Source organism: Megalopta genalis, unplaced genomic scaffold, assembly GCF_051020955.1.
Source record: "Megalopta genalis isolate 19385.01 unplaced genomic scaffold, iyMegGena1_principal scaffold0541, whole genome shotgun sequence".
Classification (NCBI taxonomy): Eukaryota; Metazoa; Arthropoda; class Insecta; order Hymenoptera; family Halictidae; genus Megalopta; species Megalopta genalis.
This window is the reverse complement of record NW_027476610.1, coordinates 129,948-142,615: the sequence shown is the minus strand read 5'-3', so window position 1 is coordinate 142,615 and position 12,668 is coordinate 129,948. Positions and strand designations below refer to the sequence as shown.

Here is a 12,668-nt window from a genome sequence, read left to right as displayed (position 1 = left end):
AAATGATTTAGGAGCAGATACTTGCGATATAATTGATATAGCTTCAAATTCCGTCGAAACTAACGAGTTAGCATCAAATCCATGCAAAACACATGATTTAGCTTCAAATCAATGCCTGTGCAGAAGGTTTAGCTTCAAATGCATGCGAAACAAATGATTTAGCTTCAAACAATTGAGATATAAGTGATATTTCTCCAAATGCAAACGAAGCAAACGAGTTTGCTTCAAATCCAAGCGCATCACATGATTTAGCTTCAAATCAATGCGATGTAGAAGGTTTAGATTCAAGTTCATGCGAAACAAATGATTTAGCTTCAAACAATTGGGAGATAAGTGATATAGCTTCAAATGCTGACGAATCAAACGAGTTAGCTTCAAAATCCATGCGATACATATCATTTATCTTCAAATCGATATGAAGTAGAAGGCTTAGCTTCAAATCCATGCGTAAACAAATGATTTAGATTCAGATACTTGCGATATAAGTGTTTCGCACTTATCCGACTCGAGGGACTCGAATGTGTCGCGGAAAATGTGTGCGAAGCGAGTCGAGCTTTTTCGACCCGCGATTGCGTTCCCTCGTTAGCGAAGTAATGCCGCTGATGAGGATTCTACGAAATGCCTCGTGAACTCGAGAGAGTGTCCGATTGTACTGTATGTTAGAGCTAGAGCTCGGGCGAGAAAGAGAGCGCGTGTAAGTGTTTTCGACTGTGACTTCTGACTGTTTGACACTGATTGGTTTTTCTGCGTTTTACTGTCCGCGCCCCGACTGGTCGCGTTATTTTATATTGGTCACCCCCGTTTGAGATCCCTGAAGGAACCTCCACCTCCACGCCGGGACGCCCTGATTGGTTTTTCTCGAAGATTGCGATTTTCCAATCAGTGTCCTCTAAGCTTTTCGTCACCACCCTCTCGTATCGTCCTTCACGAGCCTTGTCTAGGAGAGGGGGGTGTTGCGTAGTTGCGTGGTCGGGAGGTCCCCTGGGGCCTGAGATATCGTCCCCGCGACGGTTGGGACTAAACTTTCTCAAGACCCGTCAAATTCTCAAATTTACGACGGGGTTGTTTTTTCGGGCCTTTCGTACCTACGACGCGTCGCGGTCATTAAAGAAACGGAAGACCCTGCACCGATGTTCTGCAGATGGAAAAAAGGTTTCCGTCTCTTTATGATCCTCGCTGGTCCACGCCATAAACCTTCGCGAAAGCGGCCTGCGGGAGGTCTTCTGGAACGGAACATGCTCCCCCCGTTGAGCGACCGAATCGGTCAATACACAATCAGCGTACTTATTAGCTAATTCGATCGCGATGTCCTGGGTTGCTTGCGGTATGTTTAAAAATGTCTCTAAACACTGTGCTCGATGGGCAGAGGTGCCAGTTGTCGCACGTTCCGCTTGTAGACTCCTTGGGAAGTCCGCACGGTCACGACCCTGACGAAGTCGTCCTGTCCTGGATGGAGTTGTATCACACAGCCGAGACGCCACTGCAGTGGTGGGAGATTATCCTCCTTCAGGACGACGATGGTGCCCTTGGTGATGTTGGGCGACCCCTTGGTCCACCTTTGGCGAACGTTCAGTTGATTGATGTATTCCTTGTACCAGCGGGCCCAAAAGTCTTGTTTGACCTTTTGTATGTGTTGCCAATTGGACAGTCGGTTGCTGGGAGTTTTTCTGAAATCAATATCAGGAAAACTCGTCAAGGAATCACCAATCAAGAAGTGGCCAGGAGTGAGTGCGATGGGATCGTTCGGGTCGGAAGATAGAGGAGTCAAGGGTCTGGAATTGAGGATGGCTTCGACCTCTATCACGAAAGTGTTGAACTGCTCAAATGAGAATAGTTCTTCTCCTACCACGCGCTTCACGTGGTGTTTGAAGCATTTGACGGCGGCTTCCCAAAGGCCGCCAAAATTCGGAGACAGCGCCGGGATGAAATGCCACGAGATTTGCTTCTCCGTTAGGAAGTGGCGGATTTTGTTCTCCCCATTGCGCAAGATCTCGTGCATCTCGGACAACATGTTGTTCGCACCAACGAAATTGGTGCCGTTGTCGGAATAGATGTTTTTGCAGATCCCCCTCCGCGAGATGAATCGTCGCAAAGCCCCGATGAATGCTTCTGTGGTCATGTCGCTTACGACTTCAAGGTGTACTGCCTTCGTTGAGAAACAAATGAAGACAGCAACGAACACCTTGAGTCGAGTGCGATTGCGATGTCGTCGCTCTTTTATATGAAAGGGACCACAATAGTCCACGCCGCAATTGGAAAACGGGCGGTGCTCGGTTACTCGTGCGGCAGGTAGGTTTCCCATGCTGCAGGCTGTGGCAGGTGGGTCCATACGGAAGCACTTGACGCACCGCCTCACGATCTTCCGCGTTGCGTTTCTGCCGTCGATGGGCCAATAGGCCTGCCGGACGGCGTACAGGGTAGTCGTCATCCCTGCGTGGTGGTTCTCGAGGTGGGCCTGGCGGATGATAAGTTCGGTCACATGATGACTCTTCGGCAAGAGGACCGGATGGCGCTGATTGTAAGACAGCGTCGAATTTACGAGACGGCCTCCGACGCGTAGCAGTCCTTGGTGGTCGATGAACGGATTCAGCGGAAGGAGCTTGCTCTTTTTGTGGAGCTCGGTGCCGGATCTCAATGAACGAAGATCCAATGCAAACGCTGTTGCCTGTGCCAGTTGTAGGATGCGGACGGTGGCCGATTGGATCTCTTCGATGGTGAGAGGTCCTCTGAATGCTCGTGGATTCTTGAACCGTAGGCAATACGCGGTGACATGTTTTAACCTAGAAAGACAGGAGAATCGGTTCAAAATTTCCTCACTGTTTATGGTCGCGGTGAAACAAGTGAGTCGTTTTCTCTCCGGTACATCCTCCCAGATCTCGAATATTGTTTCGGGCCACGTTGACTTGTGTGTTGAAAGCCAGGTGGGTCCGTGGCGCCAGTGTTGGTTCTTGATGAACTGCGCTTTATGGTCGCGGTGAAACAAGTGAGTCGTTTTCTCTCCGGTACATCCTCCCAGATCTCGAATATTGTTTCGGGCCACGTTGACTTGTGTGTTGAAAGCCAGGTGGGTCCGTGGCGCCAGTGTTGGTTCTTGATGAACTGCGCTGGTGCTTGTCCCCGGGATAGCAGATCCGCCGGGTTGTTGTGGGAACGTACGTGTCGCCACGCGTTTATGTCGGTTTTACCCTGAACATCCGCTACGCGATTCGCAACGAATGTTTTGAGACCGCTTGGTTCCTTGTGGAGCCAATTCAAAACAATGGTGGAATCGGTCCAGAAGGTGATGGCTGCGGGATCGGTGCCGAGTGCCCCTTGAACCGAGGTCGTCAAAGTAGCCAGCAGGGAAGCCCCGCAAAGCTCCAGTCGTGCGAGCGGAACGGTCTTCAGTGGTGCCACTCGAGACTTTGCGCAGAGAAGATGTACCCGTATCCTGCCGCTGGTGCTGATGGATCGATCGTAGATACATGCTCCATACGCTCGCTCGCTGGCATCACAAAATCCGTGAAGCTCGATCTTGCGATTACCCGATTGGGTGACGTTTCTCTGGAATGACAAGTGGTTGAGGTGAACTAAATCCTCTGCGAAGGTTGACCATTCAGTGTGTATGCCAACTGGAAGGGATTCGTCCCAATCGACCTTCAGTTGCCACAACTGCTGGATCATGAGCTTCGCGAGGATAGTAACCGGTCCGAGGAGTCCCAGTGGATCGAAGATCTTTGCTACCGATGACAGGATGGACCGTTTCGTTACCCGTGTGGTAACGTTGTGATTCACGGTGAATCTGATGATGTCTCCTGTTGCATCCCATACCACACCGAGGGTCTTGACGGTGGTCGCGTCACCGAAGACCTTTGGATGTACTTGTTGAGCTGAGAGGTCGGTCAAAAGCCTGGGTTCGTTTGACCTCCATTGACGTATGTTGAGTCCTCCCTTCGCCAACAAGTTGATGACCTGATTGCGTACGGTCTGGGCTTCCTCCAATGTATCGGCACCAGTCAGCAAATCGTCGACGTACAAGTCCCTCTTCAACGTCCTTGAAGCTGCTGGAAATTGGGACTCTTCGTCGTTCGCTAGCTGGTGTATGCACCGAATTGCTAGAAATGGAGCCGCGGAGAGCCCGAACGTGACCGTATTCAGCTCATACGTAGTGACCTCGTGGTTTGCGTTTCTCCACAGGATCCGTTGATACTTGCGATCCTCTGGCCGAACGAGGAACTGGCGATACATCTTCTCGATGTCGCCAGTCAGCGCATACACGTGCATGCGAAATCGCAGTAGTAGCAGCCACATGTCGTCCTGTATCGTGGGTCCTATCATCAGCGCGTCGTTCAGTGATAGGCCGCAACTCGATTTGGAGGAGCCGTCGAACACAACACGGACCTTTGTGGTCGCGCTCGACGACTTTACGACCGCATGGTGCGGCAGGTAGAAACCCGGTGACTGGGGTTCATCGCTTCCTACCTGAGTCAAATGTCCGAGCGCCAGGTATTCATTGATGACGGTTGAATTCTCCGTCTTCAAAGCAGGATCGCGCGAGAATTTCCTCTCCAACGCCAAAAATCGATTGAAAGCGCGAGACCGTGATTCACCGAGCATTGATTCCCTTCCGTTGAAGGGCAGAGCGACGACGTACCGACCTGTTTCGTTTCGCTGAAGATGTTGGGTGAAGTGATCCTCGCATCGTTTCTCCTCGGACGAGAGGTGCCGTTCGGATGGTCCCTCTTCCAATTTCCAAAATCTTCTGAGGTCGAAACTCAACTTCGTCAGGAAGGTTTTTCGCGTCGTTTGAGGTTTCCTTGCCGGTGCGCTCCCCCCGATGATCCATCCCAGTTGGGTTTTCTGGAGGACGAGATCCAGGTTGCCACGTGCAGACAAGTTGATTTGCCCTATGCTGAGTGATGCGAGGGCAGGACCGCTTCCGATCAGCATGTCTACGGGCGCTGGACGGTAGAAGTGTGGATCAGCTAGTGGAATGTTAGCTGGGATGCTAAGTTGATCACGGTCAATCGGCTCCTCCGGTACGAACCCCGCAATGCGTGGGATTGTGAAAAATGTCAAATCCCGCTTGTAGTTCGAAAGACGGGATTTGATGGTGGTTTTCACAATCTTGCTTGTGACCGTTCGCATGGCGTTCAGCGTCTCGATGGTTGCGGCCGATTTTGTGACGGGAAGCTGGAGTTTCGCGACGAACTCCTCCGTGATGAAGTTCGCGTTAGCGCAGGTATCGACCAATGCTCGACACGGGATTGAGGGTTGATCGCGACCTGCGACCTCGACGATCGCCGTGGTCATCAACCCATTGGTCGGTCCCTCGGTGGCTCGAACGCGAATCCCTTTCCTCGGCTGCTTCCTTCGTCGTTTCCGTCGTGGTCATTCGGGTCTGTCCGTGGATTTCGGCGGATCTTCGTGTAGCTTGGTGTTGTGCCGTTTTCCGCATGTTCTGCAATTCCCGGCGTTGCAGTCCTTAGCACGGTGGTCGAAACGCAAACAATTCAAGCACAAGTACAAACTGGTTGCCGTCTCGATCCGTTTCCTGACTGGCATCTCAAGGAACGTCTTGCATTGAAAGACGGAATGCTCTGCTGTGTTGCAGATTGCACAATTATTACCCTTAGCAGTTACGAAGGCTTGTCCGCTTGCTCTATTCGAGGACTGCGTGGGATATTGTCTCCTCTCTTTCGTCCGGAAGGAACCCGGCTTCCGAACGCCTCGTGCGGTCTCGGCTTGGACTTGTTGGACCGTGGGAGTCGAGGTTGAAGGCGTTTCACAGTCCCTGTACTGATGCGCGGAAAGGTTCAAAAATTTGAAGATGTCCTCAATTTTGGGCATCTCCGTAGTCGTCAGGGTGCGTTCCCACGTCCTTCGTATATCTTGCCCCATGCGCGACATGGCAATGCTAGCGAGTAAGTCGCTCGCGATTTGTTCCCACGTCCGACCGAGAGCTTGCAACGACCGTACATGTAGTTGCATGTAATTGGTAAGATCCCGTATGGATTCGGAAGTCTTGTTCGGCATGGTCGGGGTGTCGCGAAGAAGCGCCGCGTGACGAAGAATGAGGGCTCGCTTGTTCTCATATGTCTCGATCATATGATTCCAAGCGGGTTCGTAGTTGTCTTCACTGACGGTGAAGGCCTCGATCGTCGTCGCCGCCCTGCCGGTGAGCGAGAGGCGCAAGTAGTTGAGTTTTTGAATATTACTTAACCCAGCGTGCGTGTGGATCATCGTCGTGAATGCGTCCTTGAACGTGACCCATTTCTCCAGCCGGCCGTCGAATTTCGGAAGGTCGATCCGCGGTAGCTTCACGGATAATCCCATCGACAACGCAGACGGAGTAGGTGAGTCTCGCGTTGCGGGATGAAAAGACTGCGCGTGAGTCTGGTCGACCCGTTCCGACGTGGTGACTGCGATGGCGATGGCGTGATCATAAGTATCAGTCAACGTTGCTCGTTCTTCTTCGGCCGTGTCGAAGTCTTCTAGGAGACACAACTCATCCTGGATTTTGTTGAAATCGTCAAACTGTTGTCGAATGCGTTGTGTGCGTTCCCGTAGTTTGACACGCTCAATAACGGAGTCTGCGTATGACTCGACGTATTTAGAGAACAATGTCAATTGCGCCTTGAATGTTCGGCGCTTCGTCTTCAAGGAATGGACGTAGGTTTCGCCCTTGTCCATTCCGCTCGAGAGTGCACTAGTCGTTGCCATTGTAACGGAATCGGCTGCACTCTGGGTTTTCACACCCGAATTATATTTCCGTAGATCGCGAATCCGGCTCGAAGGACCAAAAATGTTTCGCACTTATCCGACTCGAGGGACTCGAATGTGTCGCGGAAAATGTGTGCGAAGCGAGTCGAGCTTTTTCGACCCGCGATTGCGTTCGCTCGTTAGCGAAGTAATGCCGCGGATGAGGATTCTACGAAATGCCTCGTGAACTCGAGAGAGTGTCCGATTGTACTGTATGTTAGAGCTAGAGCTCGGGCGAGAAAGAGAGCGCGTGTAAGTATTTTCGACTGTGACTTCTGACTGTTTGACACCGACTGGTTTTTCTGCGTTTTACTGTCCGCGCCCCGACTGGTCGCGTTATTTTATATTGGTCACCCCCGTTTGAGATCCCTGAAGGAACCTCCACCTCCACGCCGGGACGCACTGATTGGTTTTTCTCGAAGATTGCGATTTTCCAATCAGTGTCCTCTAAGCTTTTCGTCACCACCCTCTCGTATCGTCATACACGAGCCTTGTCTAGGAGAGGGGGGTGTTGCGTACTTGCGTGGACGGGAGGTCCCCTGGGGCCTGAGATATCGTCCCCGCGACGGTTGGGACTAAACTTTCTCAAGACCCGTCAAATTCTCAAATTTACGACGGGGTTGTTTTTTCGGGCCTTTCGTGCCTACGACGCGTCGCGGTCATTAAAGAAACGGAAGACCCTGCACCGATGTTCTGCAGATGGAAAAAAGGTTTCCGTCTCTTTATGATCCTCGCTGGTCCACGCCATAAACCTTCGCGAAAGCAGCCTGCGGGAGGTCTTCCGGAACGGAACAATAAGTGATATAGCTTCAAATGCATTCGAAACTAACGAGTTAGCTTCAAATCCATGCGATGTAGAAGAATTATCTTCAAATCCGTGCAAAACAAATGATTTAGCATCAGATACTTGCGATATAACTGATATAGCTTCAAATGCAGGGGAAGCAAACGAGTTAGCATCAAATCCATGCAAAACACATGATTTAGCGTCAAATCAATGCGATGCAGAAGGTTTAGCTTCAAATCCATGCAAAACAAATGATTTAGCTTCAAACAATTGAGATATAAGTGATATAGCTTCAAATGCAGCCGAAGCAAACGAGTTAGCTTCAAATCCAAGCGCATCACATGATTTAGCTTCAAATCAATGCGATGTAGAAGGTTTAGATTCAAATCCATGCGAAACAAATGATTTAGCTTCAAACAATTGGGATATAAGTGATATAGCTTCAAATGCTGACGAATCAAACGCGTTAGCTTCAAAATCCATGCGATACATATCATTTATCTTCAAATCGATATGAAGTAGAAGGCTTAGCTTCAAATCCATGCGTAAACAAATGATTTAGATTCAGATACTTGCGATATAAGTGATATAGCTTCAAATGCATTCGAAACTAACGAGTTAGCTACAAATCCATGCGAAACACATGATTTAGCTGCAAATCCATGCGATGTAGAAGATTTAGCTTCAAATCCATACAAAACAAATGATTTAGCTTCAAATCAATGGGATGTAGAAGGTTTAGCTTCAAATCCATGCGAACCAAATGACTTAGGTTCAGATACTTGCGATATAAGTGATATAGCTTCAAATGCAGACGAAACAAACGAGATAGCTTCACATCCAAGCGAAACAAATGATCTGGCTTCAAATCAGTGCGAAGTAGAAGGCTTAGCTTCAAATACATTCGAAACAAATGATTTAGCTTCAGATACTTTGCGATATAAGTGATATAGCTTCAAATGCAGACGAAGAAATCGAGCTAGCTTCAAATCTATGGGATGTGGAAGGTTTAGCTTCAAATCCATGCGAAACCAATGATTCAGCTTCAGATACTTGCGATATAAGTGATATAGCTTCAAATGCAGACGAAACAAACGATTTCGCTTCATATCCAAGCGAAACACATGATTTAGCTTCAAATCATTGCGATGTATAAGGTTTGCCTTCAAATACACGCGAAACAAATGATTTAGCTTCAAACACATGGGGTATAATTGATATAGCTTCAAATGCAGGGGAAACGAACGAGATAGCTTCAAAATCCATGCGATACATATCATTTATCTTCAAATCGATATGAAGTAGAAGGCTTAGCTTCAAATCCATGCGTAAACAAATGATTTAGATTCAGATACTTGCGATATAAGTGATATAGCTTCAAATGCATTCGAAACTAACGAGTTAGCTACAAATCCATGCGAAACACATGACTTAGCTGCAAATCCATGCGATGTAGAAGGTTTAGATTCAAATCCATGCGAAACAAATGATTTAGTTTCAAACAATTGGGATATAAGTGATATAGAGTCAAATGCTGACGAATCAAACGAGTTAGCTTCAAAATCCATGCGATACATATCATTTAACTTCAAATCGACACGAAGTAGAAGGCTTAGCTTCAAATCCATGCGAAACAAATGATTTAGCTTCAAATCAATGCCTGTGCAGAAGGTTTAGCTTCAAATCCATGCGAAACAAATGAGTTAGATTCAGATACTTGCCATATAAGTAATATAGCTTCAAATGCCGTCGAAACTAACGAGTTAGCATCAAATCCATGCAAAACACATGATTTAGCTTCAAATCAATGCGATGCAGAAGGTTTAGCATCAAATCCATGCGAAACACATGATTTAGCTGCAACTCCATGCGATGTAGAAGATTTAGCTTCAAATCCAAGCGAAACTCATGATTTAGCTTCAAATCAATGCGATGTAGAAGGTTTACCTTCAAATCCATGCGAACCAAATGACTTAGGTTGAGATACTCGCGATATAAGTGATATAGCTTCAAATGCAGACGAAACAAACGAGATAGCTTCACATCCAAGCGAAACAAATGATCTGGCTTCAAATCAGTGCGATGTAGAAGGCTTAGCTTCAAATCCATGCGAAACAAATGATTTAGCTTCAGATACTTTGCGATATAAGTGATATAGCTTCAAATGCAGACGAAGAAATCGAGCTAGCTTCAAATCTATGGGATGTGGAAGGTTTAGCTTCAAATCCATGCGAAACCAATGATTCAGCTTCAGATACTTGCGATATAAGTGATATAGCTTCAAATGCAGACGAAACAAACGATTTCGCTTCATATCCAAGCGAAACACATGATTTAGCTTCAAATCAATGCGATGTAGAATGTTTGCCTTCAAATACACGCGAACCAAATGACTTAGGTTCAGATACTCGCGATATAAGTGATATAGCTTCAAATGCAGACGAAACAAACGAGATAGCTTCACGTCCAAGCGAAACAAATGATCTGGCTTCAAATCAGTGCGAAGTAGAAGGCTTAGCTTCAAATCCATGCGAAACAAATGATTTAGATTCAGATACTTGCGATATAAGTGATATAGCTTCAAATGCATTCGAAACTAACGAGTTAGCTACAAATCCATGCGAAACACATGACTTAGCTGCAAATCCATGCGATGTAGAAGGTTTAGATTCAAATCCATGCGAAACAAATGATTTAGTTTCAAACAATTGGGATATAAGTGATATAGAGTCAAATGCTGACGAATCAAACGAGTTAGCTTCAAAATCCATGCGATACATATCATTTAACTTCAAATCGACACGAAGTAGAAGGCTTAGCTTCAAATCCATGCGAAACAAATGATTTAGCTTCAAATCAATGCCTGTGCAGAAGGTTTAGCTTCAAATCCATGCGAAACAAATGAGTTAGATTCAGATACTTGCCATATAAGTAATATAGCTTCAAATGCCGTCGAAACTAACGAGTTAGCATCAAATCCATGCAAAACACATGATTTAGCTTCAAATCAATGCGATGCAGAAGGTTTAGCATCGAATCCATGCGAAACACATGATTTAGCTGCAACTCCATGCGATGTAGAAGATTTAGCTTCAAATCCAAGCGAAACACATGATTTAGCTTCAAATCAATGCGATGTAGAAGGTTTAGCTTCAAATCCATGCGAACCAAATGACTTAGGTTGAGATACTCGCGATATAAGTGATATAGCTTCAAATGCAGACGAAACAAACGAGATAGCTTCACATCCAAGCGAAACAAATGATCTGGCTTCAAATCAGTGCGATGTAGAAGGCTTAGCTTCAAATCCATGCGAAACAAATGATTTAGCTTCAGATACTTTGCGATATAAGTGATATAGCTTCAAATGCAGACGAAGAAATCGAGCTAGCTTCAAATTTATGGGATGTGGAAGGTTTAGCTTCAAATCCATGCGAAACCAATGATTCAGCTTCAGATACTTGCGATATAAGTGATATAGCTTCAAATGCAGACGAAACAAACGATTTCGCTTCATATCCAAGCGAAACACATGATTTAGCTTCAAATCAATGCGATGTAGAATGTTTGCCTTCAAATACACGCGAACCAAATGACTTAGGTTCAGATACTCGCGATATAAGTGATATAGCTTCAAATGCAGACGAAACAAACGAGATAGCTTCACGTCCAAGCGAAACAAATGATCTGGCTTCAAATCAGTGCGAAGTAGAAGGCTTAGCTTCAAATCCATGCGAAACAAATGATTTAGCTTCAGATACTTTGCGATATAAGTGATGTAGCTTCAAATGCAGACGAAGAAATCGAGCTAGCTTCAAATCTATGGGATGTGGAAGGTTTAGCTTCAAATCCATGCGAAACCAATGATTCAGCTTCAGATACTTGCGATATAAGTGATATAGCTTCAAATGCAGACGAAACAAACGATTTCGCTTCATATCCAAGCGAAACACATGATTTAGCTTCAAATCAATGCGATGTAGAATGTTTGCCTTCAAATACACGCGAACCAAATGACTTAGGTTCAGATACTCGCGATATAAGTGATATAGCTTCAAATGCAGACGAAACAAACGAGATAGCTTCACGTCCAAGCGAAACAAATGATCTGGCTTCAAATCAGTGCGAAGTAGAAGGCTTAGCTTCAAATCCATGCGAAACAAATGATTTAGATTCAGATACTTGCGATATAAGTGATATAGCTTCAAATGCATTCGAAACTAACGAGTTAGCTACAAATCCATGCGAAACACATGACTTAGCTGCAAATCCATGCGATGTAGAAGGTTTAGATTCAAATCCATGCGAAACAAATGATTTAGTTTCAAACAATTGGGATATAAGTGATATAGAGTCAAATGCTGACGAATCAAACGAGTTAGCTTCAAAATCCATGCGATACATATCATTTAACTTCAAATCGACACGAAGTAGAAGGCTTAGCTTCAAATCCATGCGAAACAAATGATTTAGCTTCAAATCAATGCCTGTGCAGAAGGTTTAGCTTCAAATCCATGCGAAACAAATGAGTTAGATTCAGATACTTGCCATATAAGTAATATAGCTTCAAATGCCGTCGAAACTAACGAGTTAGCATCAAATCCATGCAAAACACATGATTTAGCTTCAAATCAATGCGATGCAGAAGGTTTAGCATCGAATCCATGCGAAACACATGATTTAGCTGCAACTCCATGCGATGTAGAAGATTTAGCTTCAAATCCAAGCGAAACACATGATTTAGCTTCAAATCAATGCGATGTAGAAGGTTTAGCTTCAAATCCATGCGAACCAAATGACTTAGGTTGAGATACTCGCGATATAAGTGATATAGCTTCAAATGCAGACGAAACAAACGAGATAGCTTCACATCCAAGCGAAACAAATGATCTGGCTTCAAATCAGTGCGATGTAGAAGGCTTAGCTTCAAATCCATGCGAAACAAATGATTTAGCTTCAGATACTTTGCGATATAAGTGATATAGCTTCAAATGCAGACGAAGAAATCGAGCTAGCTTCAAATCTATGGGATGTGGAAGGTTTAGCTTCAAATCCATGCGAAACCAATGATTCAGCTTCAGATACTTGCGATATAAGTGATATAGCTTCAAATGCAGACGAAACAAACGATTTCGCTTCA

General features: G+C 45.9%; 1 protein-coding gene across 1 annotated transcript; it reads right to left on the bottom strand.

Annotated features, from left to right (window-relative positions):
* Positions 1 to 1,342: 1,342 nt before the first annotated feature.
* Positions 1,343 to 5,292, bottom strand: LOC143263389 (uncharacterized). The gene is made up of 2 exons (XM_076528401.1): positions 2,864 to 5,292; positions 1,343 to 2,780 (listed from the first exon to the last, which is right to left on the bottom strand). The coding sequence occupies exons 1-2, from the start codon at positions 5,290 to 5,292 to the stop codon at positions 1,343 to 1,345; spliced, it is 3,867 nt and encodes a 1,288-aa protein (XP_076384516.1).
* Positions 5,293 to 12,668: the final 7,376 nt, after the last annotated feature.

What these genes read in the sequence shown, in the direction of transcription:
- LOC143263389 (XM_076528401.1), bottom strand. Translation starts at nt 5,292, where the DNA reads ATGACCACGGCGATCGTCGAGGTCGCAGGTCGCGATCAACCCTCAATC. An exon ending in TATTCGAGATCTGGGAGGAT is followed by an intron (nt 2,781 to 2,863) that starts GTACCGGAGAGA and finishes CTGTCTTTCTAG; the next exon opens with GTTAAAACATGTCACCGCGT.